Source organism: Equus caballus, chromosome 3, assembly GCF_041296265.1.
Source record: "Equus caballus isolate H_3958 breed thoroughbred chromosome 3, TB-T2T, whole genome shotgun sequence".
NCBI lineage: Eukaryota > Metazoa > Chordata > Mammalia > Perissodactyla > Equidae > Equus > Equus caballus.
The window spans coordinates 18256436-18284235 of NC_091686.1; the positions used below are offsets into that span (position 1 = coordinate 18256436).

The 27800-nt window shown below is 51.0% G+C and overlaps 1 protein-coding gene across 2 annotated transcripts; it reads left to right on the forward strand.

Moving 5' to 3' along the window:
- Nucleotides 1-1874: 1874 nt before the first annotated feature.
- Nucleotides 1875-26989, forward strand: PSKH1 (protein serine kinase H1). Of its 2 annotated transcripts, none has more exons than XM_001498416.5 (3): nucleotides 1875-2031; nucleotides 10926-11952; nucleotides 24662-26989. In XM_001498416.5, the coding sequence occupies exons 2-3, from the start codon at nucleotides 10996-10998 to the stop codon at nucleotides 24977-24979; spliced, it is 1275 nt and encodes a 424-aa protein (XP_001498466.1). In that variant the 5' UTR covers nucleotides 1875-2031; nucleotides 10926-10995; the 3' UTR covers nucleotides 24980-26989. The 2 variants fall into 2 exon arrangements, with proteins under 2 accessions (XP_001498466.1, XP_023492931.1); XM_023637163.2 differs by lacking the exon at nucleotides 24662-26989 and adding an exon at nucleotides 21179-21995.
- Nucleotides 26990-27800: the final 811 nt, after the last annotated feature.

Sequence of the window (27800 nt, forward strand, 5' to 3'; positions counted from 1 at the left end):
CAGAGCTGGCATGTGATCCCAAGTTTGTTTGGCCCCAAAGTCCATGCCGTTAATCATCACACTGGACTTTTGGAAGCTATTTTTAAAATTTTTCCTTTTTCAATAAAATTTTTTTTTTCCTGCTTTATCTCCCCAAACCCCCCCTGTACACAGTTGTATATCTTAGTTGCAGGTCCTACTAGTTGTGAGATGTGGGATGCCACCTCAACGTGGCCTGATGAGCAGTGCCATGTCTGCGCCCAGGATCCGAATCCTGGGCCGCCGCAGCAGAGCGCGCGAACTTAACCACTCGGCCATGGAGCCGGCCCCTCAATAAAAATTTTTTTTAAAGATTTTATTTTTTTATTTTTCCTTCTTCTCCCCAAAGCGCCCCCCGTACATCGTTTCGTATTTTATTTGTGGGTCCTTCTAGTTGTGGCATGTGGGACGCCGCCTCAGCATGGCCTGATGAGTGGTGCCATCTACACGCCCAAGATCGGAACCGGCAAAACCCTGGGCCGCTGAAGCGGAGCACACGAACTTAACTACTTGGCCACCGGGCTGGCCCCTCAATTAAATTTTTAATGATTCCCTAGTAAATAAAAGACAAATGATGTTTTATTGGTGTTAACTTATTTTTAGGTTTATAGTATAACATTAGCTTATACAAAGACAGTCCCATGTTTGATGTAACTGCTTAATAAAGATTTGTTGAATAAATGAACAAATGAGGAAGATGGATGGAGGTTACAATCCCTTTATTACCTGTGGCATCTATTTTTTTCCCCTGCAATTTGGGTTGATTTTAACTAATGAGATAATTCTGATCCCATAGAGAAGTCATTGTGAACGGTATCAATTTGTTTTGTTTTGTTTTTCACGAAGATTGGCCTGAGCTAACTAACATCTGCCGCCAATCTTCCTCTTTTTGTGGAGGAAGACTGGCCCTGAGCTAACATCCGTGCCCATCTTCCTCTACGTTATATGTGGGACTCCTGCCACAGAATGGCTTGCCAATCAGTGCCATGTCTGTAGCCGGGATCCAAACTGGCGAACCTCAGGCCACTGAAGCGGAAGGTGCGAACTTAACCACTGCACCACCCGGCTGGCCCAATTTTTTTAAAAAAATATTTTATTTCCTTCTTCTCCCCAAAGCCCCTCAGTACATAGTTGTATATTCTAGTCGTAGTTCCTTCTAGTTGTTGATGTGGGATGCCGCTTCAGCATGGCTTGAGGAGAGGTGCTAGGTCCGCGCCCAGGATCCAAACCAGCGAAACCATGGGCAGCGGAAACGGAGCACGGGAACTTAACCACTCCGCCACTGGGCTGGCCCCGTCGATCTTTTTTGTTTTTAAATCCACTTGCTTTGCAGTACCAGATACACTTAAATTCAATAACAACAAAAAAAATTAAAACAAACAGAAAAACCGTTACTCTGAAGTTGGCCCAAGACTGGCTTCACCAACCCTCAAATTAACATTTGCAACTCCTCTGTGATGGAGGGCAAATTTAACACATCAGAGTGTATGAATTATTTTAATTGCAGTTTTCTAAAACAGATTTGCTAATGAAATTCAAATCGATCTTTTGAGGAGTTTCAGAGGCACTTCCAGAAACCCCCGTTGAAACGCAATGCGTCCCCAACCTCATACGACAAAGCGCCCTCTCCCCTAACCAAAACTTAAGACTTTCTTCCGACTTCCCGCGGTCCCCCCTTTTTTCAGCACAGCTCCCTGCCGCTGAGCACTATGCGGCTACTTTGAGCCACAGATAGACTCACCCCCGCAGAGAGAGAGCCCTTCTCCTCCCGAAGGCGTTGATTGGCAGGCCACGAGAGGAGCGCCGCCAATCGCGTAGCCTGACCTTCCCGGGGGTCCGCCCCCGTCTCACCTCTTAGGAGGCCCGGGTTTGTTTTGGCGTCAAGCGCGCGCTGTGATGACGTCGGGGCCCGGACGCTTGAGGATGGCGGCGGCGGCGGCGGCTGCTGTGGCCGCGGCCCGGAGAGGGTCAGCGCAGCCGCGGAGACGCCGAAGAGCCCGCCGCCCCCGCGAGGTGAGGCGGCCCGGCCCAGGGCGACGGCCTGACGGGCGGGAGGGGCTGACGAGCTGCGGCCACGGTCGCTTCGTGGCACACCGGGCCTGTCCTTGCCCAGCGCAGAGCCCTAGGCCCGTGCCCGGTGTGCCACGGCCTACGGGGCTGAGGAGCAGGCCAAGCGATGTCTGCTTAGGGACCCCAGTGTCTGAGGCTGGACTGGCCTCGAAACGTGCTGCTGCGCTGGGTAGCCCGTCTTTGGGGTCGTGTGGGCCTGGTGGACGTGGTCAGCTTCCCTGCCTGCTGTTTAGCCAGCCGGCATCGGTCAGGGTGTACTAACCTGGTTGTCCTCACTGCCTTCTCGAGTCCAGCACCTACTCCACACTCCTCCTTCTCAGCTGAATGCCAGAGGCCAGCGGGGCAGCTGGTCGCTTCCTTGTTTAGGCTGGGAAAAAGGAGGCCTGAGTCCAGCCGGGTTGTCTGCTCCGCAAGCCAGTCATCCCTCTGCTTACAAGGGGAAGCCCAACTCCCCACACTCACTCCCCCTAAATGAAGTTGCCGAAGAGAGAATTCCCACCTGAAAATCTGAATAAGTCCTTCACTGCCTAAAACCGGCTCCTTGGTGCCTATAGGATAAAGGCCAAACTTCTTAGGAAGGCATTCAGGGCTCTTCATAATCTGGTAGGGGCCAAACCCTGAGGTTAACACTTGGGCACTTCTGCCTTCTGTGTACATAGTTTGTTGTTGGGGCGTGAACCTGCTGTTAGCTCTGTGGTTTAATAACCTTGTGCTTTAGATATAAAATCTTCTTATTTTGTAATATTCTTCTTTCCCGCCACCCCCACCTCCACACACCAGTATGGAAAATTTACATCTGTCCTTTGAAGTCCACCTTAGGTTTCATTTCCTTGGAAAAGTCTCCTTTGCTTCACATGTAACCACTGACTCTCTCTACTTTTGTTTATGTGACTACTGTTAAGTATATCCTGTTGTGTCACATGGTGGTGGGTCTGGGGATTGTGTCTCACTTCTGTCTGCGTCTGAGTGTCTGGCTCTGTGCTTGGCATAAAGTACGAGCTGAATCGAGTGGGATAGGTTGCTGGTTTAAGAATGGATATAGATTCAGCTCTATTACTGAGCACCTACCTGTCAGGGACCAGGGTCTGAGAGGAACTCAGCAAACGTATCTTGTGTTTGCACATGCACATATATGCATGTGGTAGGTGGCGCAGCCTTGTTAACCTTGATGGTCTAAAATCTCTTGGGGTAGTTTGTCAGGATACAATTCAAGATTCTCACTCTCTGAGATTTTGATTCAGAAGATTTGGAATCTGGTAGGAATCTATTTTGAAAGAACTCCCCAGGTGACTTCACTGGGGAGTGCTCCCTCGATGAAGATCTTTGTCATTGCCCCAGGAAACTGCTGTGTCATCTTCTTTGTCCAGTGGGAAGGGCTAGGCTGTGTCTTGTGCGACTCCTGTTGCAGTCTCATTGCCCATACCTTGGGGAGGCAGTACGATTTGGTGATTAGAAGTATGGGCTTTGGAGTCAGAAAGACGGATTCAGTTCTTGGCTTTTATGAGATTTTGAGGCTCTTTGAGTCCTAGTTTGCTTATTCCAAAATAGGAGTAATCATACCTACTTTATGTGGTTTAAGACGCTTAGCACAGCTGGAACTCAGGAAATGGAAGCTGCTGTTGTAACCAATGGCTGTTCTTCCCAGAGCGTGTCCTTTGTCAAAAGGAGATGTCATCTTAGTAAGCCTGTTTGATCTTCAGACTGAGCCTCATGTAGGAAGCTTCCTTGTGTTACGTGATTTCCTCGAAATCATTTCTTATCATTTGAGAAAGCTCTGACAAAACTGTGCTTCTACTCAGGGCAGTTGCAGTTGGCCATTCCCCTGGAAGAGATTTGGAATGCTGACTCAGTAGAGGCTGCACTTGCTGAATAAGCACATCATTCAGGTCTAATTGCTGTTCCTGCTCTTGTTAAGTTGTATGAATGAGCTATAGAAAGTGCAGCTTTCAGGAAAGCTGTTTGCCTCTGACACTGAGCTAGAGTTGTGCCTTACCTGCAATGGACTACCCCTGCAGATCTTAGTCTCTGTGGAATCTAAAGAAGTACTGGAGTTCTCTATCAGTCACGAGTTCATAGTCAAATGAGTGAGACTTTGGTTTGGCCTTTTTTTCTTTGAGGAAGATTAGCCCTGACCTAACATCTGCTGCCAATCCTCCTCTTTTTGCTGAGGAAGACTGGCCCTGAGCTAACATCCGTGCCCATCTTCCTCTCCTTTATATGTGGGATGCCTACCACAGCATGGCTTGCCAAGCGGCGCCACGTCTGCACCCGGGATCCGAACTGGCGAACCCCAGGCCACTGAAGTGGAACGTGTGGACTTAACCGCTACGCCACCGGGCCAGCCCAGTTTGGCCTTTTAATTTATAAATGTGAGCATGTTATATGGGCAACTTTGACCCACTTCAGAGCTTCCCAACTGTATGATGTGAGTGGTCTAGAGGTGTGCCAAAGTATTGACTCTTAAGCTTCAATACTTAGGGGACATACTGAGAACAGCTGTCTCCATTGACCCCAGGGTGCACACAGAAAAATTTGAGAAGTACAACCCTGAAAGAAGGGAAGCAATTCTGCTTGTTGAGAGCTGGAGAGAGACTTATTTATTTGAACTCTGTCTCCTTCCAAGAATCTTACTCAGTGAGTATTAAGCTGATTTGTGTTGGCTAGGCCATCACTGAGCTAATTCTCGGTACAGCCCTCTGTTGCCATGGTGTCTAATGTGATGCTAAAGTAGAACAATGTGGTGTTTTCATTTGCTGGGGGAAAATTATCTCAGAGGGACCCCTTCCGGGCTGCCACCCTTGAAGTGACTGCCCAGGGCATCATAAGTGTAATGGATCAAGGAACTCTGGGTATGGAACCATCTGGACTGTAACTTCCCTGAGAGCAGAGACCATGGCAGCCTTCTTTTTGTCTGTCATAGTCCCTGGCAGAGTTCCTGGCCCACAGCAGGAGTTCAGTAAATATTTGTGGGTTGAACTTTGGGTTTTTGGAAGAAGAACCCCAGGTACATTGCCAGAGTCTATATTTCTGATGATGGGATGGACAGTGGGTGGAATGTCTTCGATGGAGTTGGGGTCACAATAAAATGAGGAGGACACGGCAAACTTTTGAACTTCTCTCCCTCTCTCAGCCCTAAGGCAGGAGTCTCTGCCCACTAATTATTACCATGTAGAGTAGTAGTGCCTAGCTGGAGTGCTTGAGAAGTGGGGTCCCAAGTTAGTATATTCTAAAAAGAAGTCATAACAATTTTTATTATGAAATAATATTAAAATTTAAAACAGGGCTGGCCCCGTGGCTGAGTGTTTGTTCACACGCTCCTTTCGGCAGCCCAGAGTTTCGCTGGTTTGGATCCTGGACGCTAGCATGGCACAGCTCATCAAGTCATGCTGAGGTGGCGTCCCACATAACACAACGAGAGGCACTCAGAACTAGAGTATACAACTATGTACTGGGGACTTTGGGGAGAAGAAGAAGAAAAGAAGATTGGCAACAGATGTTAGCTCAGGTGCCAATCTTTAAAAAGAAAAGGTAAAACATTACAGGAGTGAATAATTCACAGTGTCTTATGATACAAACTGTAATAATTTGGTGTATATTGCTCCAGCTTTGTTTTCCTTATGCAGTACTAGTCTGTACATTTCTACAATATATATTTTTGTTAACTTTAAAAATGTAATAGGTGGTGATGATTTTAAGTATAGCAACAGCACAGAAGTATGTAAAGTGAGAAGTAAAAATCCCCTTCCTTCCTTCTCCCTGTTTCCTTCACATTCCCATACTCTAGAGGCAATCACTGTCAACACTTTCTCCTCTATCCTTCCATTATATTTTTTTCCATATATATGTCGATAACTTTTTTTAATCCCTCGTTGGACATATGCTTTACATATTATTTTAAATTACTTAATACATCACAAACATGGTTCGCCGGTTCGGATCCCGGGTGCAGACGTGGCGCCGCTTGGCAAGCCATGCTGTGGTAGGCATCCCACATATAAAGTAGAGGAAGATGGGCACGGATGTTAGCTCAGGGCCAGTCTTCCTGGCATGAAGCCACTCAATAAAATTAAGTGACTGGTATCTTTTTCTTTTTTGTCAATATATATGGATTTACCTCATGCTTTTCAGCAGCTCCAGAGCATTCCATTATATGAATATATGTTTTTTAGTTATTCCGTTATGGATGGATATTTAGGTTTTTTCATTTTTCCATTATTATAAAGAATGCCGCCATGAACTTTCTTGTACAAATATATCTTTGCATACTTGTGGAAGTGATTTCGTAGTATTATTCCTGAAAATGAAGTTGCTGGGTCCTATGTCAGTTTCCCTGTTTCAGAAAGCAGAATCATGGTTCTCCCTAAGGTTGCAGAGGTCCTTGTTCTGGAGTTTTGGTCTAAAGTGACAGGCTGCTTTGCCTGGTATCTCTGCTTGCCTCATGATGGTTAGATGTGCTGTTTAGCAGTTATTTATTTCTGGGATTAGTGAGAGATTACTACCTACCTCATTTTATAGACTTTCAAAGCATGGGAGCAGAATATAGAAATCTTTGCAGGAGAAAGGTTGTGGAACTTTGCTGTGAAGAAAAATCTTAGGGGGTGTTATTGGAGAGGGCTGGATGCCGGTGGGCCCCTGTCTGGGAGACATCCACAGACTTCTTCTGTGGCCAGGAAATTGCTTCAGGATCCATTTTTGCCTTCTGCTCCTAGGCCTCTGGCTTCCCCCACAGATGGAGTCATGTCTGGCAGCTTGTGGACAAACTTGCTTTGGAGTTCAGATAATAATCTGTATGACCCAAACAGACCTGAGAACTCCGGCTTCCTTTATTGTTGAGGACGTTTACACAGGCTCCCAGAGAGCATGGCTCTGGTTTAACCACCAATTGGGCGTCTTCCTGCCACTTGAAAATTTCTGAGGTTTTGGGATTGTTGCCTCATAGCAAAAAGAAGTCAGAGAGCCAGACCGCCTTTCATTCATTGTTAACAAATACTGAATGCCTGCTCTGATCTCAGCAGTTTGCTGGGTGCCAGAGAGTTCTGGAAACCTGAGAAGTGGCCCCTTTCCTCAAAGAGTTGACGGCTCTAGTGAGCAAAGGCAATCTAGAGTACAGCAGTGAGCAGCATGACCCAGATTATACTTGGAATGGAAGTTTTGTAAGACAGTCCCTTCAGAGAAGGTCCTCAGTAAAGGTTTGTTGATTCACCAGCTGAGTGGTGTGAGGAAGGATTGAAGCCTTGACCAGGTGACCCTGAGCTGAGCCCATTTCTGTCGAGTGTTAGGACAGTTGTGCTGAGTGCTCACATCCATTGCCGATGCACTTGACTTCCTTGAGGAGTGCTTTGGATCAGGGTGGCACTTGAGGGCGTAGAGGCCTAGTACTTTCGGCAAGATGTGTAAAGATTGGTGTCATGAAAGGGAATAGTGACTGTGATAGCTGACGTAGTGTGACCCTCCTGGGAGGTTTCTTCTTGAGGCTTTCCTCACTCACGGTCACCCACCCGTACCCCTACCCTGGTCACTGTGCTGGGGACATACACAAGAGAGCTGGGGGCAGGAAAACACTCTGCCCTTCTCTCCAGGTTTTGCCAGCTGCCTCCCCTGTCCCTGTGTGTGCCTTTTCACTTGACCACTACGAAAGAGAATTTAACAGATGTGATTGGAGTGTAGAGCAGCTGTGATCACCTGGAGGTGATCGGCTGTTTTCCCTCCCAGAGCTGGCACCCTTTCTCCTCCACTCTTGCTCTGTAATTGGGAAGGTGGAGCATCAGCCCATCTTTGAAGAGTTTCTAATTGGAACAAATGTGAGAGAACCTATGTCCCAGGAAGGAAGAAGGAGGGTTGGAGAAGGCTAATCCTTGGCTCTCTTACTGCTGACTTGAGATCTTCGTGCAGGCTTTGTTTAAAGTGAAAAGTCAGGCCTTTTCTTTTGTAAACCTTAGTTTTTCTCATCTGGATGAGACTAGGTATGCACATTTAAACAAAAAGAGCCAGCGTATGCCTGAAGACAGTTATTTATTTTGTGGATCTAGAGTTCTACCTACTCACCAGGAAGAAATGACATCTGAAAGGCTGTGCTAGGTCACCCATGTGATTTATCTTCTCTCTGAATGGTGGTAGATTTACCATGATCGTGGAGATTAGGGGACCCGTCTTCTGCCTCAGGAATCCTGGCTCAAAAGGTAACCATTTTCTGAGCTGCAGCCCTTTACTTCCTTGAGGTCTTGTGTTTTCCCTGAGGGAAGAAATGAGTCTGCAAAATTCCAAAGTCGACAGTTCTAATCTTTGGCCTTTGTGAAAAGGAACCTTGTTTCTAAATGCCTTTGTTTAAACATTATTTCCTAAGCTGCTATGTGGGATCTCCTGGGCATATGGGTGAGAACTGCAGCAAATCCTGAAGAACTTTGTGTTGGCGGAGGAATCTTTTCTTCTCCTGTGAGGAAAGATAAACCTTATTCTGCTGAGAGTCATATTGACATACTGATTAAAACCTGAGCCCTTAATCTGTGGTCTCCAAATTCCTCTTTTTTATCTGATGGATTGGTAATCAAGGTCTTGGGTATGTTTCGGTGATGAGCTTGTTCCTTGAAAGTGTTGGCCACATTGGTCAGAATCACCATCTCAAATTCAGGCCCTGGAGTTGCTGGAATCTGATGGCCTCTGAGGGCTCTCTGTGGCCCCAAATGTACTGCAGGAAAATGTGCCTGTGTCCCCCTCTGCTGCCTTTGATGGGATCTTTTGCCAGCTTTGCAAGGGGGTGGGAGTGGGTGTAGATGTTACCCCTTGGCCCCAAGCACCACCCTTGGACAGCCATGGAATCTCTCATCCTGACTCATTTCCAGTGTCTGATTCTACATCAAGCAACCTGTGGTACATGTCACTTGGCTGTTCCACATACACTGCAGCCCATCCAAAACTGAAATCTGCCCACTGCTTCCCAAACCTGTCCCTGCTGCACTGCACTCCTGATCCTTTTGCCCAGGAGCCTGAGCGAGGGACTAGAGTGATGCCTTAACTCCTCCCTTTCACCCCTTATGTCTAGCTTCCAGTCCCTATCAGTTCTCCTGCTGACATCTCTCCATTCCATCCTGTTGCCTGGGCCACCAGCCTCCTCACTGACCCTTTTAGTCCACTTTGACCTTCCTTCAGTTTAGCCTCACACTTCTTTCTGAACACAGATTGGTCACCTCTTTTTCTTTGTAAACCCTTTGGTGGCTTCCTGTCACCTCCCAGGAAGGTCCTGGCTCCTCACCATAATTTGTGCTGTTCTCCACAACCTGGTTCCTGCTGACCTTCCAAAACTTCAGCCCCCTCAATCCTGTCTTCGTACTGCCAAACTGCCCATTCCCAGGCTCAGGGTGTAACTCTGGACCTCTGGGCCTTTGAGTGTGCTATTCTCTCTGCCTGAAACACCATCCCCACTTTTCCTCACCTGACTCATTCTTAGTTCAAGTTCAGCGTGGGTGTTACCTCCTCCAGGAAGCTTTCCCTAACCTCTGCGTCACTCTACATGTAGCTACTATTGTTTCTCAAGCCTAACATTTACTGTGCTATATTGAAATGGTCTATTTTTATGCTTTTCTCTTCATTTAGACTGTGAGTTTATTAACCATGTTTTGCTTGGTTTTGGTGTGTTAAAATATAACCTACATTGGATGTATCCCTAGTAGATGTTCAATAAATGTTTGATCTGAATTGATCATTTTACCTCCAATTCTGTATGTCATACTTCATAGGAAATTCTCAGCTCCCTTCTGTCACCCATGGGGCCCTCTGATAGACTTAGAGAAGGGCAGCCTGGGGAGAAGTGACGTCTGGAAAGCAGTACTTAAGCACTTCACCTTGTCCAGGGCCCCACCAGCCACAGGATATTAATGGTTAGAACATCTCTGTCTGGGAAACAAATGGGGAAGCCTCCTGGATCCTCATCCCAAGGAAGCAGAATGTCCCAGTCCACAGCCTGAGTCATATCTGGATGAAGCTGCTGGTGTCTTCTCTGAGCTCAAGGCCTCCTCTGCCTCTTGACTGAAGCCCAGGCTAGCTTGGTGGCTACCTGGTGACAGTGTGCTAAGGCTTGTGCTCCCAAATTCACTGGGAATGATTGCAGCCAGCTCTGGGACTTATGTGTCATTTCAGCCATCCATATGGTGAACTAGGGAAGTGAGAGACCCTGGAACAGGATATTAAACTGCCAGAGTGAAGCTGGTGCATTAGCAAAGTAGTAGGAGCCATCCAGGAAAGAGTGAGGTTAGAGCAGAGACCCAGGGCCGTGGGGGTGGAGGGTTGTTGCAGGGGGGATGAACCCCTGCAGAAGGCCTAGAGGGCCAGGAAAGATGTCCGTGAGGGAGGCCTTGGAAAAGCGGCTTTCTAAGCCCTGGTGGGTGATAGTGTTGGAGAGCAGGCCTCCAACACTCCACACTCCACACACACATTTCAGAAAAGATGTCAGAGTAATAAGAGGAATGATTTTAACATTTCAAAAACATAGGCTTTCAACTAGGATAAGGGACCCAGGCTGAATCGGGAGGAGAGTGGGGCAGTGACATCTGAGGTTGGGGCATGTTCCTGCCTCTCTCAAGGTTGAAGAGCAGTGTGAGAATCAGATCCAGGGAGATGTAAGTCAAGACCATGGAGCTCAGTCTCAGTCTTTCATCTAGACCTTCCATTGAGCCTGGGCTCCAGCACTCAGGGGCCAAAGCCGTTCTCCCAGGGAACCATATGAATCAGGTGTTCAGGCTAGGTTTATCAAGGGGCAAGGGGGAGGAGTGGAGGAAGATGACTGGTATCCCTTCAGAGGTGTCCCTAGCTATGCTGAGTTGTCCTCTCTTCTGTCTACATAGGTGTAGACGGGGCGCTGCCTGTAGAGCAGGTCCTGCCAGCTTCGCTGGAGAGGATGCCCCCGTGTCCGTGATGGGCTGTGGGACAAGCAAGGTCCTTCCCGAGCCGCCCAAGGATGTCCAGCTGGATCTGGTCAAGAAGGTGGAGCCCTTCAGTGGCACTAAGAGCGATGTATACAAGCACTTCATCACAGAGGTGGACAGTGTTGGCCCTCTTAAAGCTGGGTTCCCAGCAGCCAGTCAGTGTGCAAACCCCTGCCCCGGTGCCCCCACTACCGGCCACACAGAACATCCCTCAGAACCACCACGCAGGCCCAGGGTGGCTAAGTACAGGGCCAAGTTTGACCCACGTGTGACAGCCAAGTATGACATCAAAGCCCTGATTGGCCGAGGCAGCTTCAGCCGAGTGGTACGTGTAGAACACCGGGCAACCCGGCAGCCATATGCCATCAAGATGATTGAGACCAAGTACCGGGAGGGGCGGGAGGTGTGTGAGTCGGAGTTGCGTGTGCTGCGCCGAGTGCGCCATGCCAACATCATCCAGCTGGTGGAGGTGTTTGAGACACAGGAGCGAGTGTACATGGTGATGGAGCTGGCTACTGGTGGAGAGCTCTTTGACCGCATCATTGCCAAGGGTTCTTTCACTGAGCGTGACGCCACACGGGTGCTGCAGATGGTGCTAGATGGTGTCCGGTATCTGCATGCCCTGGGCATCACACACAGAGACCTCAAGCCTGAGAATCTGCTCTACTACCACCCAGGCACTGACTCCAAGATCATCATCACTGACTTTGGCCTGGCCAGTGCACGCAAGAAGGGTGACGACTGCCTGATGAAGACCACCTGTGGCACACCTGAGTACATCGCCCCCGAGGTCCTGGTCCGCAAGCCCTACACCAACTCAGTTGACATGTGGGCACTGGGTGTCATCGCCTACATCCTGCTCAGTGGCACCATGCCTTTTGAGGACGACAACCGCACCCGGCTATACCGGCAGATCCTCAGGGGCAAGTACAGTTACTCTGGGGAGGTGAGTCTGCCCTGTCCTGGGGATGTTGGGGAGGCCCTTGGGCGGGGTGTATATCCTACAGCTCTCGATCAGGGAGACATGCTCTGAGGGCCGTGCTCATGGGGCCAGGCAGTTAATGTAAAAACAATGAAGTGAGACTAGTAGGGTGTCTTAGTTTGGGTTCCCGCAAGTGAACCCTGAGACAAGGACTTTGGAGCAGATAGTTTATTTGGGATGTGATTCCAGTAAGCACAAGTGAAGGGTGAGGAAAGTGAGGCAGAAAGGGAGAAAGCCAATAAAGGGTATATGAAGGAGTGGACTGCCACTGTGGGCCACTGGAACTCAGTCCCACTGGGGACCCAGTGAATAATCATGTGGAATGTGCCTCATAATGTACCACTGAGAGGCAAGGAAGTAGGTGATTTTTAATCCACTGGCTCCTCTATGAGTCTAGAATTTCTTTGGGGCTGTTAAATCCTTGACACTTCCAGGCTGTCTTGAATGTCAGCTAGTGCCGAAGAAAGTCCTCAGGCAAAGAAGTAGAGAGATGCAGGCACTGGCGGTGGGACGCTCTCAGCATGCACAGGAGCGCTGCAGCTGAAGGTAAGCTCAGAGGTAGACTGAGAGGACATGGAGCAGGGTGTCCGTAGCATCTGCTCTGTGGGGACTGGGGCAAGCTAGAGTGACCATGCCCTGTCTAAAAGAGCAGCTGCTTCTCATCTCTGCCAAGTTTTGCCACATAGTGGAGAGGACCCCGTGCACTCAGACATTCCAGTTTTTTAAAGAGAAGCCAGAAAATCTGATCTTAAAATGTTGGAATCTAATTCACATATTTAAAGCGATACCTTGTGTGCCAACAAATGCTAACCTGTGGGCCAGGTTCAACCAGCAGGCTCTCAGTTTGTGTCTTTGGATCCCCTGGTAATCCTGATACCTGAAAAAATCTGTTAAGTTTCAGCACTGCTGGGAGCTGAAGGAAGGTGCAGATAAAGTAAGAGCTACTTGGTCCTTAGATAGGATGCCGAATGGGTAGGAGACGAAGCTGACCTCAGGAAATGGTAACACTGCAGGGTGGAGCACAATGGTGTGCTTGGGGAGGCTGTGAAGAAAAGAATGTGTGCCAGCTTTATGTGTGAGGTGAGCTGAGCTTTGCAGGACAACAGGATTCAGTTGTAGGGCCCCTCTGATGTTCCCTCTACAGAATGCTCCCTACAGTGTTCCTCTCAGGCCTGGGCCTGCCAGGGCTGTCCATGTTTCCTGAATAACCCACATAGAGAGCAGGGAGCCTGGGAGCAGCTCGTGCCACAGCCCAGCTTCCCTCTCAGGAATTTTGGACTGAACCCTCTCTGGCTCTAGCCAACTGGCCCAGAGAAGCGTTTCCTGCAGGAGTCACCCCAAAGCCTCATGCCACTTTGCCTTCAGTGCTTGAGGTTCTGTGCTCCATCATTCTTCCTGTCAGCTTCCAGACATGTCAGCTTCCAGTTGTGGGGTCAGCCAAGGACTTTTCTCCTGTGGGCATGGGGGCTGGCATTCCCTAGGGGGATCTCTAGGTCATGTGTCTCAGGGTGGTGTGAGGATGGGGGGGAAGCCTTCCTCTTCAGGCCAGCTCTGTGCTAGCCACAGATGAAGGAGAAACTGGGACATTCTCCAGCACTCCCCTGAAGTTTCTCATGTTTTATTCCTTGCTCCAAATGGATTCTACAAAACAAACACTGACTGGCCAGGAAGCCCAGACTGCAATGAGGTAGTCACAGAGGACACTGTCCTGCTCCTCCTCTGGGCTGAGTTTCATCACAGGTCAGAGGATCCAGAATCCACCTCACAGAGGCAATGTTGTGATGAGGCCCTGCCTGGTCTGCTCTGCACTAGGAGCTCCAGCCCTTGGAGCTCTGTGGTGCCAAGCTGTTGAGGGTCCAGCTGGCAGAGGCAGTAGCGAGCTTAGTTATGGAAGGGAGGGAGGTTTCCCAAGAGATGTTGACAAAGGAAAGACTCTTTCCAAAGTCTGTAGTTAGGCCCAAGAATTCCTGATTCTGGCAATTATTGATCAGGCAGCCTGTCTAATTGGAGTTTGCAGAGTCTTGCTAACTGGCTATTGATTATCTGAGGGTGGGAGAATGATAAATGAATGGGTGAGGAATGGACTCTGGCTTCCTGCTCCTACTGTAGCTATAAAACTAGGTCCTGGGTCTGGCCCTGTTAAGTTCACGTGCTCCGCTTTGGCGGCCCAGGGTTTCGCTGGTTTGGATCCTGGGTGTGGACATGGCACCATTCATCAGGCCATGCTGAGGTGGCGTCCCATGTGCCACAACTAGAAGGACCCACAACTAAAATGTACAACTATGTACTGGGGGAATTTGGGGAGAAAAGGCAGAAAGAAAAAAAAAAAAACTAGGTCCTGAAACTCTGCTTCCTGCTCCGCTGGATTCACAGGGCACGAGTCTGGGACTTCCAGTGTGTTTGGGGGTACTACCCAGCCCTTGGTCCCCACTGCCCTTTATCTGAAGCTGAAAGCATCAGTTCCAGAATCATCCCTGGCCAGCTGTGATGCCACCTGTCTGTTACCAGGAACTTGGCTGACCCCAAGAACAGATTCCACCACCATCTGCAGAGAACTCTAGATTGGGAGGGATTTGTCTGGGGTGTTTCCTGGGTGAAGAGTCCTCATCATTAGATTAGGCTCTCTGAGCTGGAGACCAAGCATCTGTCTTTCTGTTATGCTGGTCATTGTGTACCCATAAGTGTACCTGGGGAAGATACAGAGAGACATGAAGGTCTGTTGCCCATCCTCAGGAAGCTTGAGATTGCCTGGGGAGAAAGGACTAGGAATAGGAAATGGCCACAGAATGAAGGAACCCTTGTTGGCAGGCACATGCCTGCACAGGCCTTGGCATGGAGCCACTGGGCCTGGGCAGTGTGGAACATGGGCTGTGGGACTCAGGTCAGGCAGCTGGGCTGGCCCCCCTTTTTAGGGCTGGGCCCTGCACCTGCCCTCAATTCAGACATCTGTCTTCTACTCTGTGATGGTCATTGGCCCTTCTAAAGGCTATCTGAGTGAGCAAGGCTCTGCCACAAAACCCATCTGAGAGCATGCCATGTTGGAGGGGTATTTCGATTTGCTTCTTGTGCCAATGAAGGACCACCCACTTTGAACTCAGCAAGGTTTGGAGGTGTGCATTCCTGGCCTGACACTGAGTCCCATGGCACTTGGTGCCTTTCTAGGGGCACTTTTCCTGCTCCCTGCCCCCTCCCAGTGGTGTCTCATGTACACCAGGCCGTGTCCAGTGTGCTTGTTCCCAGAGGGCTCTGTCCATGCAGCCCCCTGTCAAGCTCAGTGGTTTCTGTGGACTTAAATAGAAGGCTTCCTGCAGGAGGTGGGCTTTGAGAAGGAGGAGGCTCAGAGAAGGGGACATTGCTGCTGTGCTCCAGAATAAACAGGAGATTGTTAGGGAGTAATGGAGCAGAGGTTGGCGAGGCTGGGCCGGGCCTGGTGTTTGTTGTTGGGAGCTCTGTAGTGTCACGAGCTACTTGGGGATTTGAAGTGTTAGGTGGGGAAGAGCCCACTGGGTTCTTGATAGTTAAGAGGGAATGCAGCAGAAAGTGTTGTGGGAGACTGGCGGGAGGAAGACTCACTGGGGGCTGCTGGAATAATCTCAGTTTGGGATGGAGGAGCTTGGTGTCCTGGGGAAGTTTGGGGCAGATCAGGGATTCCAGAGAGTGGGCTCTGCATGGTATATGTGAGCCGTAGTTTAGGGAGGGAAGAAATGGAAGGCAGAACCCTCCTGCATCTGTGCAGGAGGAGCATCAGCTTATGAGGGCAGATTTGGAGAGGACTCCAGGCTGTCCTGTGACCTGGAGAGTATGTCAGGTCCTGCTTTGACATCTCCAGGTGGGGGTTGGGGGGTAGTGGTGGAGGGAAGCACACTAAGAGGGTCCTTCTTCAGCACCCTGGCCCACAATCCTGTTACTCTAGATACTCCAGCCCTAGCCCTGGCCCTGTGCTGCATCTCATTCCTCACACACCACAGGCCCGAGGTGTTTGTTCCATTCACTCCCCACACTAAGCTTTTCCCTCTACTCCCAATGTCAGCCTGAGAAATTTGACCAGTTCTAAAAGATCCAACTCAAAGATTGCTTCCATTAAAAATAATACCGACTGCTGCCATTGGGTAGTGCCTGCTGAGGACCAGGCACAGGCCTGAGGGTTCTACACCCAACATGTCTAATCTCCACAACAGTCCTGCCAGGTGGGTGTTATCCCTCCGTTTTACAGATGAGGAAACTGAGGCTAGTGAGGTTAAGTAATTTGTGTTCTCACAACCAGAGGGTGGCAGGCCTGGAATTTGAATCCAGGCCATCTTGGCTTCAGAGTTCTTGGCCTTTCCATTCCCACAGTCTACTTTCCCTGACACACCTGCCTCAACATGTTGCTGGAGTCTGTTTCAGCACTTTCTCAGGCTATTGTCTGTGGACATAGCTTTCCTCCCTGGCCTGTAAGGTCCTTGAGGACAGCATGTGTATCAATACATATGCACCCAATACTTCCTCCTGCCTTCTCCTGAGGGGAGCACCAGTGGTTGTTTTTTTTGTTTGTTTGTTTGTTTTTTGAGGAAGATTAGCCCTGAGCTAACTACTGCCAGTCCTCCTCTTTTTGATGAGGAAGTCTGGCCCTGAGCTAACATCCATGTCCATCTTCCTCTACTATATATGTGGGACGCCTCCCACAGCATCGCGTGCCAAGCAGTGCCATGTCCGCACCCAGGATCCGAACTGGCGAACCCCGGGCCACTGAGAAGCGGAGCGTCTGGACTTAACCGCTGTGCCACCGGGCCAGGCCCTACCAGTGGTTGTTGGTGATGCCCTGGGAGAGGACCCAAAAGTGACTAGCGAGCAGGCAGATGGGGCTGCCCTTGTTGGCTGGGAGTGTTCTCTTCTGGAGTCTGAACTCCAGAAAGAAGTGGAGAGCCTGATGGAGATGTGCTTTGGGGACTGCTGGCCAGACCTGCTTAGAAGGAAATACAGGAATCTTGCAAGAGGAGGGAGTGCTTGAAAGGAGAAGGCTGTGACAGATGATTCTGAGAGGAGAAATCTTCATTTTTACCCGGTGCCTGGAGGTCCAGGAATGGAGAGGGCCTAACCAGGGTCATGTTGGGAGTGATGGGAGACACGTTGGCCAGATGTGAAGAAGGCCTGTGTGAGTGTGAGAGCAGTCTGAAGACACAAAGAACCACTTTGTGTGAGAGAGGGAGCTTCTTGTCATGGGAGGCCACAGGAGGGCTGGAGCAGCTGTTTCTAAAGGAACAACACAAGATGAGTCATCATCTATAGACCCATACTAAAGGACTATCATGGTCCTGCAAACTTGGAGATTCTGTGATTCACTTGACGTGAAATGTGACGTTGCCAGCCTAATGTCATTGCTTTTGTCAAGAGTTCTATTCCTAGAGGCAGGACGGATGAAGAGGCTCTTGTGGGATTGATGGCAGAGTGATGCCATCAGCGGCTTTCCTGTCTGCCACGTTTAGCAACCTTTAATTGTCACCCTCCCCTGCTTGGGCAGTCTCTGAGCTGTAGGCGAGCCTGACTGACTGCACCAGGAACATATGGGCTTGGGCAAAGGTTCTTCCAGAGCCTTGTTCAGGAGAGTGAGTCCTGCTAGGCAGGGGACAGAATCCTTGTGGTAGAGGAAGTCTACTTGCAGGGCTGACCTGCCACTATCTGGGGGATTGTGTTGGTGGGAAGTGGCTTTCCAGGGGTGAATCTCTGGGCTGCAGGCTGACCATCCATCCACTTAGAGCCAAGGGGCACTCACTCGGCCAGTGAGTTGGACCATCTTGTAGTTCTGACCTCCCTGCAGTAGGATGAACATCCAAAGCCAGAATTGACATTTACATTCCCATCTCAGCTCTTCCCCACTTCTTAAAGTGACTCTAACACTTGCCATTCTGCCCTGGGATGTTGAAGATAAAATGAGGTGCAGGGGCCTGCCAGGTGGCGCAGTGGTTAAGTGCGCACATTCCACTTTGGCGGCCTGGCATCTGCCGGTTCGGATCCCGGGTGTGGACATGGCACCGCTCGTCACGCCATGCTGTGGTAGGTGTCCCACATATAAAGTAGAGGAAGATGGGCACGGATGCTAGCTCAGGGCTAGTCTTCCTCAGCAAAAAGAGGAGGATTGGCAGATGTTAGCTCAGGGCTGATCTTCCTAAAAAATAAATAAATAAATAAAAATAAAAAAATAAAGGCATAGTCTGAGCTTTTGTGCTCTTTTAGAAAAAAAAAATTGTGGTGCAGAGGATTTGGCATGTTCCAGTACTCTCTATGTGAAGAGGGTCAGTGCCTGTGGGGGCTGGTCGTGCAGCCTGGTTCATATATTCTGACAGGGAGCAGCTGGGTGAGCAAGGATAGGCCCTTGCCCCAGAACCATGGGGAAGACTGCTTGGGGAATGTGGGAGAGCGGAAGACTGGTCATGTGTGCAGGCAACAGAACAGAATGCAGGGAGGCAGGTGGTATGTTTCCAGGCTTGTGTTTGGATTCTTCCAGAAGCCTTTAATTGCCTCATGTTCCCACCTACCGTGTGGATGAGGGCTGTGACAGACCATCAGCTCACCACTTTTCTCTTGCTGCCCCCTTCTTCCGGAGTCAGAGGATGGCTTTCCTGTATCGTAATAGCTGACAGCACAAGAAAACACAAATTGATTTATAATTCTTTACTGTGAGGTATCCCTAAAGCCCTTCTTCCGTGTATGCCTGTTGGTGTCTGCTGGATCTCAATTGCTGGATGATGATGCTGGCTGTATGTGAGGATCCCATGAGGATGAGCAGATGCCCCCATACCAGTCCAGGAAAGATCCCTCTGGAAGGGCTGTATCTACCTCACCAAAGCTCCTGGTACACAGTAGGTGTTCGACAGATAAATCTCCCTCCTTTGCTGCAGGAGCAGATGCTCTTAGTCACAGATCCCTGACTTGTCACTGGGAGGTGGCATGGTTTGGTCCACTGGGTGTGGGCAGTGGACCCTCATTGTTAACTGTGGTTGGAGACCTCTTGGAGGAAGGCAGGGACAGCTCCCTTCTTGTGGGGGCAGGAAGCAGTGGAGAGGGACAGCAGCCACCTATGGGCTCTACCTGGATCCCTGGAGCTCTGTTCTCTAGGCATCCCTCCGCCACTGCTGTCCTAGTTACACACTCCCCAGAGAGCAGTACCTTCCTGTGCTGGCATAAATAGACGCCCATCTCCCCGCATTGCTGCATTCAGCCATTCCTACTGAAACCCCTTGCTCTAATCACCTACAGCATCTCATTAACCCAGGGTCAGAGCCTCCTTTCATCACTGCTGTTTCCCACCCCCAGCCCTTGCCGAGGCCTCTCCAACAAAGAGGGTGTATCGTGGGTTGTGTTCAGAGCGGTTCCTGGTACACCATCTCACCTTTCCCTCTTCTGCTCTTATTGTCTGTCTCCGCCTGGATAGGTCTGCTCTGCCCTCTCACAGACCCTGTCACTTCTAGGCCCTTGAGTCTCTCTGGGATCTACCAGGGCTATTGTCTTTCCCACATTCTGACCTCTTTAAATCTGCTGATGGCCTCCCACACTCATCCCCATCCTGTCCCCAGTGAGGTGGAAGCTGACTCTCAGGTGGATGGGATGGTTAAGGGTGACCTGATCCAACTACTCACCACTGGCCAAGCCTCTCCAGACTCTCCTTCCTTGGTCGGTTCTCCCATCGCACAAAATCACCCTTCTCATGCATGCCTGCTTAATCTTCGTTTGTCTGTCTTCCACTGCAAGTGTGGTGCCCAGACCTGAGCTTTGCTCCAGTGTGGCTGAGCCGGCTTGGAGCAAAAGGCTAAGTTACCTCCATTTTTTCACTCATCCTTGTATGCCATGTTGACCAAGTGCTTTCCCTGAGCCAAGCCCAGTGTACCCAGGGCTCCAGGGACACAGACCTCTGGGGACAGAAGCCACAGTGTGGGTAACATGCTAACAGCCACCAGGGCTCCAAACTGCCTCAGAAATTAGAATCAGAGGATTTTTGAAAAAAAAAAAAAAAAAAAAAGAGCCAGGGTGGGCCCTGGAAACCACCTGGCTTCAGCAGAAACCTTGAGTGGAAATAGAAGAGACCACTATGCAGCAGGTTGCAAAATCCAGAGCCTTCCAGTGTTGCTTCAGGACATTGTTAAAAGCAGACGTTACTCAGTTGCTGGCACAGGTTACCAACATCCCCCTGATTCCAAAGCAAGCACACAGCATCCTTCCTGACTTTTGAGTACCCTGTCTCCCTCCTGTCCCTGTCCTTCACTTTATGGACTCTGGGCAGGGACAGGTGGGAGCACAAGACTTCGTTTTGTATTCCTCTCAAGTTTCAGAACTCAACTTTACTGACCTTTAAGTTGTCACTCCTTTTCTCATTTTATTTTTATCTTCATTCTCTGCTTCTTTTCAAAACTCTGTTCTTTCTTTTTCTCCCCTCAGGCTCTCTCCCCCAGTGTCCTTCTATTTTCTGCTGCTTGGCCCCCACCCACTCTCAGCCGGGTCCCAGGGTGGTGGATTCTGTCTGATCTGGAAGCCCAGGCCCCAGGATGATGAGTGTCTTGACCAGAGGAGGGGATGCTGGCTCCACTGCAACACAGTGTCTAATCCTGCAGAATGTTTCAGAACACTTTCCTCGTGAGAAACATCAGAGTGTGCTGTTCTTGTCATGTCTGTTCTGCTCTCTTGAGTAAACCCAAAGTTCCATTTCCCAGAATTTCCTCTGTGCCCTTTTCTCTGCTCTCATTCAGGCCCACGTAAGTACAGGAAGGAGGCCTTTGAGAGTGGGAATGCTGGGTCTGAAAATACATCTTGAGACAAAGCCGAGGGAAGAACTGAGTCATGGGAGCAAAGCCCAGCCTTCTTTCCTCCCTTCCTTCCCCTAGCAGCTCTTTGGTTGGGCTACCTTCTCTGCCAGGGAACCTTCCCCATAGTCATCATGGGTTGGAAAAGAACGCATAGAGGTAAAGAGGTCAAAGCAGCTTAAATGTTAGATGCTATGCTTCTGTTCCTCACATGCAGCCAAGTGAGGAAAAAAGGTGGGGAGCCATCTTCTTAGAATCCAGGACTTTAGAAACTGGAAGAGACTTAGAATTCATTGCATTCAGCTCCTTCATATTAAAAGTGAGGAGGTTGTGATTTCTCTAAGGTCACACAGAGAAGGTACACCTAGAATGCAGGTCACTAGTCTTGTGGCCTAACACTTTAATCTGTCACCCAGATGCCATCCAGAAGAAACACCAGGCCTTTCTATCCTGTTACTTGCGAATGGTCAGACCTACATGCCAGTGGAAGTCTAGGGCAAACCCTGTGAGCTGAGTTTGCTGCTGGAAAGGAACAGCTTCCTCCTCTCTCTGCAGCGTAGGCCAGAGAGCTGGCTTCATCCTTTGTTCCCTTAGCCCTTGGGCTCAAGGTAAGACCACTGGTAGTGACTTGGGTAATGTTCTTGCCAGGCCCCTGTGACACTAGAGCTGAAGCAAGTAAAAGGGGCTGGGGAGGAGGGAAATGCATCCTCTGAGCTAGAGTGGAAAGCCCTTTCTGCTTTTGTGCCTCCCTCTGAAGGGAGAATTGATTGTGCTGCTGAGGAGTGACTGGTCCCGCAGAAGTAGGGGGATGAGGAAGGTGAAGCTGGTAAGGAAGTGCTCAGGGGAGAGGTCCCTCCTCTACCCACTATTGGCTTCTCTACTCTTATGACATCAGGAGTAGGTACCCTAACTACAAGGAGACAAGGACTCTGAGGGCTATGGACTAGGAGGAGGGCAGCCAGCTTGACGGTCAAACAGGGTGGAGGGGCCAGCCTGGTGGTGCAGTGGTTAAGTTCGCGCACTTTGCTTTGGCAGCGTGGGGTTCATGGGTTTGGACCTTGGGTACAGACCTACATACCACTCATCAAGCCATGCTGTGGTGGTGTCCTACATGCAAAATAGAGGAAGACTGGCACAGATGTCAGCTCAGGGACAATCTTCCTCAAGCAAAAAGAGGAAGATTGGCAACAGATGTTATCTCAGCACCAATCTTGCTTACACACAAAAAAGAAACGGGGTGGAGGTGATGCCCCTCTTCCCACAGCCTCTTTTTGTCCCTGTCTTGGGGCAAGGCCCAGCCCCTTACCCACACAGCTCATGAGAGACTTGTGGAAAGGAGGGTGTAGGTTGTCACCCTGGGTATTGTAGCTGTTCTCCTATCCTATAGCAGAGGGAGACCCGAGTGTCTGAAGGCAAGGCAGACTAACATTTTAACATTCCCTTCCATGCCCCCAGCCCCTGGGAGGCTGGCCAGGTGGTACCTGGGGCCTGTCTCTTCTGTCAGCCTCCTGAGGCTCAGATGTGTCCCTGATCTGGCCCCAAGTATACTGAGGTGACAGTTCTATTCTTTACCTGGAGCCGGCAGTTAGAGCTGTGGAAACTGAAGTGGCTGTTTATCATTTGTCTTATTCTCTTGCCCAGAATGCCACCCACCCAGTCAGTCGTGGGTTTACAGACATACTCATGTGGCTCTGGAGGCCCAAGCATGTTGGGGAAGCTGGTGGGTTGGTCTGTGGGTGTCGAACGCTTTCTTAGGAGGTGCTGAATTGGACTGGGGCAGAAGTGTGACAGTGGGTGAGTGTGGAAAGACTTGCTTTTCCTTTCTGAGCCCTGTTGGAGGGCTCAGCAGGGCTGCCAGGGGCTGCATTTCTGGAGGTCACCCTAAGCTACCGCCCTGCTGTCAGTGGGCTGGGTTGAGGACCACCTTCCTGTGTTTGGCCTGCGTGACTTCCCACTGCAAGTTCTTCAGTATGGGAGGATCAGGCTGGGTGCCATTGGCACAGCCTGGTTCTCAGGTCAGGATGGCTTGAGTCACATTGGCTTAGGGGACCCATCTGGCCCAACTGCTCACGGCTCTTCTAAGATGGAGAGATCTGGGTACTTATGGGCCTCCCTGGGATGCATGTTCCTGAGGCACTTACTGCCCTCTTTCTGAGGTCCAGTATCTCCCCAGGAAGCACTGAGAGCTGGGCCATTGGTGAGAAGGACCCTGTTAAGTGGCTGTTTGGAAATGTGGTCTCTGTCTCACTTTCTTCCAGTTCAGCTCAGTAAAAGTTGAGATTGGTCTTCCAAAGGACAGGTAAGGATAGCAACCTCAAGTAGCACCACCCTCTCTTCAGCACTCTGGATGTGTGTTCTCCTCTGCATCACATACACGCCGCTACATCAGTGGGGAAGGGCATGGGGAAAGAGTTGTAGGTCAAGGAAGCCAGACTGGGGGCACTGGTAGTCAGCATGTAAGTATGTCTGCTGAATAGGCATGTAGCTGCCCTGAATGTTGGCTCTCAGATTTTCCTGAGCCCCCTGGAGAGTGTGTTCAGTGGTTCCCCAAGGTAAAGGTCACCATGGGGTGGAACAGGCAGACTTCACCTGGCAGGAAGGAGGGTGATAGTGCCCCTGGCATCCCAGCATCCCTGGCATCTGCAGCAGGCTTAGCAAAGGTCCTAGCCGCCAACCCTTTGGGGAGCATCAGAGCCATGCCAGAGTGCTCCCAGGAGATGCAGGGATTCAGAGCAGTGCTGTGTCTGCCCTCTTCCAGCACACGGGCTCGAGGGCCCAGGACATCTGGGCCCTACTTGCCTGAGTCCTACGTCCTGGAAGCAGCTCCAGGAGAGGGCACCTATCTGGTGCCATCCATATGTTGTTTACTCACTGAGCCTGTATCTGCTGAGTACCTCCTGGTACCTAGCACCAGGCACTGGGGCCCATCCGGCTCAGCATGGTCTAACAGGAACAATCAATAATTGGAATAATTGCTTAGTGTTGGGAGGCTAAGAGTGAATCTGAGCAAGTGTGCTTTACCCTGAGAATCTAAAGATTCAGACAGCTAAAGACAAGCCGTGCAGGCTGAGGCCCAAGATCGATAGCTGCTTGGTTCTGGCTGAGATGAGGCAGCCGTGGATACATGTGGGAGAGCAGGCTTTGTGCAGTTCCTCCCTGAGGACAGAATGTACTCAAATGAGGCTGGTGCAGAGCACTGCCAGGAGCCACTGTGTGGCTTACAGAGGTCATGCAGACTGGAGAATGTGCCTGAGAAGAGTCCTGGTCTCTGCCTAGCCCCCAGGAACCCCTGCCCTCTCAGTAGATGGAGAACTTAGTTGCCTTGAATTGTTTCCTTTTCTCCCCATGGCTGGGAGGCTGAGGCTCCCATCAGGAAATGCAGTGGTCATCCACCACCACTTTGTCAGTTGGAGGGAGGGTGGACTCTCTCTTTAAAAACTAGAAAAATCCCTTCTAAGTGGCCTGATACAGGCATCCAGGGATTGGAGCTTAAGCTGGCTCAGGATATGGTAGAAGGTTTGGATCATTCTCTTTAAATCCCCCTAAGTTATAGTGGTCCTGGGGTAGGTTAGGGGGTCTTGATAGGGGCTACCTTCCTGAGCCAGGCTTTGAGTCCAGGGAACCTTAGAAATGTTCTTCTTGGGGAGGTGGGCAAGTCCTTCTCCTCGTTGTCAGACTCCTTGTCACCCAGAGACCAGCCTCTGCTTAGCAGTTTGGGCCAGCATTGGGTGGGAAGGGGAGGCCCAGAATGCTCTACATAGGGGGAGCTGGGCAGTGCCTCTCTCCTGGGGGAGAGGGCAGGGATGCTGGACAGGTCTGAGTGCTCAGGTGGTGGTATCGTTGGGATGGGGAGGGCAATGTTGAGTGCTCTCACTCTAATGCTTGTTCTTGGCCTCTAGCCCTGGCCTAGTGTGTCGAATCTGGCCAAGGACTTCATTGACCGCCTGCTGACAGTGGACCCTGGCGCCCGTATGACTGCACTGCAGGCCCTGAGGCACCCATGGGTGGTGAGCATGGCAGCCTCTTCATCTATGAAGAATCTGCACCGCTCTATCTCCCAGAACCTCCTCAAACGCGCCTCCTCACGCTGCCAGAGCACCAAATCTGCCCAGTCCACACGTTCCAGCCGCTCTACACGCTCCAACAAGTCACGCCGTGTACGGGAGCGGGAGTTGCGAGAGCTCAACCTGCGCTACCAGCAGCAGTACAATGGCTGAGCCGCCTGGCTGTGATGCAAAAATGGCATGGTTCAGCCTGGCTACTCATTGCTGTGCCATCGGGGCCCGACGGCCCTCTCTGGAGATAGGCCTGTATGGCCAGTTGTAGGTGAATGGACCCGGTCATTTCTCTGTGCCTTCAGCAGCCGCTATCCTCACCCTGGGCCTGAGCCTGGTGTGACAGAATGGAGCGAGCCCAGGGATCTCTGAGCCCCCTGAACTGGGATCCTGGCCCAGCACTGATACTCCTTTTGGTGGACAACTGCTCTGGTACAAGTTGGAGAAAGGACAGGGCCTGGCCTTCAGTCTTCCTCAGCCCTTGGCTCTTCCCCAGACCAAAGGGCACGCAGTGCCAGGTAGAGGGTGTCCTGTAGTTCCAGCACAGTTACTTCTGGAATTCCCCTTTTCTCCACTGAGCTTTCCTCCCTGGCCCTCCACATTCCATGGCATCCTGATCCTCCTGTTTATGCTCTAGTGAGAGGCCCAGGTAGGCATAAAACTTGTGCCTTAGCTGGACTCTTAGCCTCTGGCTAAGTCCAAACAGCCCCCATCTCCCAGCCCAGATCTGTCTTCCTTCATGGTGCCCCCAGGGACCCCTTCTGGCTCCAGGACTTGCTAGGACCTCTGGTGGTAGTGCCATGGCATGGTCCTCGGCTCTTCTGGACTGTGTGGCCATGTTGCTAGCAGGCTTGCTCCAGGCTCCAACCTCTGACTGTGGAAGAGTTCCTCCCCACCAGCCCAGCGCTCTCAGTGCCTTCTTTGCAGAGCCCATCATCGTGGATGCCCATTCTATTCCCCAGGTGCCTCCTTCCCAACTGTGGGGGATTAAAGGGAGCCCCACTGCTGCTACCTGGGGGATGGGGGCACCTGGGCAAAGGCAGAGGGCATGGGCTTCCCAGGGAGGACCCCATCAGGATTCCAGTGTCAGCCTAGTTCCACCCCTGGTACTGCCCATTGCCGCTTCCCTTCAGGCTCTGCTGTTCCCCTCTCTGCAGCTGCATGAAGGAGCCATCTACTATCTGGCATGAGTATGGGCAACCTAAGAATGACCACAATACTCACCCTCCATCCTCCAAGAGGAAATAGTAAGGAAGGAGCTGCTGCGTTGAGGGAGGGTCCCCAGGCTGCTCAACTCTCCCCTTTTGCTGAGCTTCTGCACAGCTCCCCCTGGAACTTAGCCATACTGTGTGACCTGCCTCTGAACCCTGAGTGCCTGGAGCACTGGCCTTCTCACAGCTGGCCTTGCCTGGTCCAGTCTGTCCCTGCTTCCTTTCACAGCATTACCCTTCTAGTCTGGGCCCCGTTGAATCTCAGGCTGGAGGGAGCCGCTGCAGAAGGTGGATGGAATTGGGTGGTTGCTTTCCCAGAGGCCTGAGCCAGACCATCCCCATGTCAGTCATTGTGCCTCCCGCCACCACAAACCAGGCTGGAACCCAGCCCCCTTCCTCTACAGCTGCTTTCAGTGGGTGGGGAGCCAGGGCCCAGCTTTAGCCTTAGCCAGACTGCAGGGCCCCTGCCAGTAGGGAGGGTTCCCTACTGAAGGTAGGTACTGAGGTACCCTCAGTCACTTCCTCCCAGTGGGTAGCCCTGGGCCAGGAGCTCCTCTTTCTGCATGTGCCACCTCCAGCAAGAAACCAAGCCAAAGAGACCACTCTGGACCAAATCAACTGTGCCTTATATACCCCTCCTTCCGTCCCCAGTGCCCCCCTGGCACAAGGCCATGGAAAGCCCAAGCCCCATGGCTTCAGAATTCCCTCACTTCCCCAGGTGCTTCTGGGGGCCTGAAGCCCTGGGGATTTATTTCCTTTCTTGCCCAGGAGACTGGTCCTCAGGGTAGGACAGAAGGAATTTGGAGACTTGGGCCTATGATAGATCCTCTTGGGCCTTTATGCCATGGACCATGGAGGGAGAATGTGCAGTTATTTATTTTGTGTACTCAGTTTGTAAATGTATTCTGTGTACTCAATAAACAGGCTGCCCTCCCCAGGGAAGGCTGCCCATTCATTCCAACAGCCAGGCTTCTTGGTGTGGACCAAGGGGTTGCCCAGGAGGAGGAGGGATGGGGGTCCAGCGTGGGTATTACCCACACTACTCTGGAGATCCTGACTCCTCAACACCTGCTGTGCCAGAAGAAAAAGCCCAAGTGGGGAGTGGGACCCCCAAGAACCCCTCCTTTCCCCTCAGCCAGGAGGACAGACAAGAATACCCAAGAGGGTAGGTAAATACCCTAGAGGGTAGAGCCTAGGGTCTTTAATGGATTGAGATGGGGAGGCGGCCTGTGGTGGGCTCAGTTGTAGGCCATGACCTGGTTGATCCAGGTACTGAACTTGCTAACCTGAGTGTATACGGCAGGCGCACACACATTGCAGTTGCTGGTGCCCCAGGAGACAGTGCCAGTAAACACCCACACATTCCCCTTCTGGCAGACAAGAGGGCCTCGCCAGAGGTTGGGCAGACTCTCATTAACAGTTTCAAAGCCCCACTGGAGCTCAGCCACTCTGCCATTCTCTCCAAGGGCAGGATGCTCCTGCCAGCACCCAGCACCTGGGCCTGGCACTCAGTGGGTGTTCAGCAAAGTTTTGCTGGATAAATGTGTCATGTCATGTCTCCCCACATGAGCCCTGTGACCCGTGACCCCGTCAATCGAGGAAACTTGGAGTCAGTACCCCTATTCACAGCCCAACATGTGCAAACAGAAGCCCAGCTTCGTGTTAGCACCTTCAGGTGTGCCTGGTTATCAGAGGGGTTTCACAGGTAAAGGTGTTGCAGTGGTGAGGAGTGCTGTGAGAACTTGCCCTTGGAGTCAGGGAGCAGCTCCTGT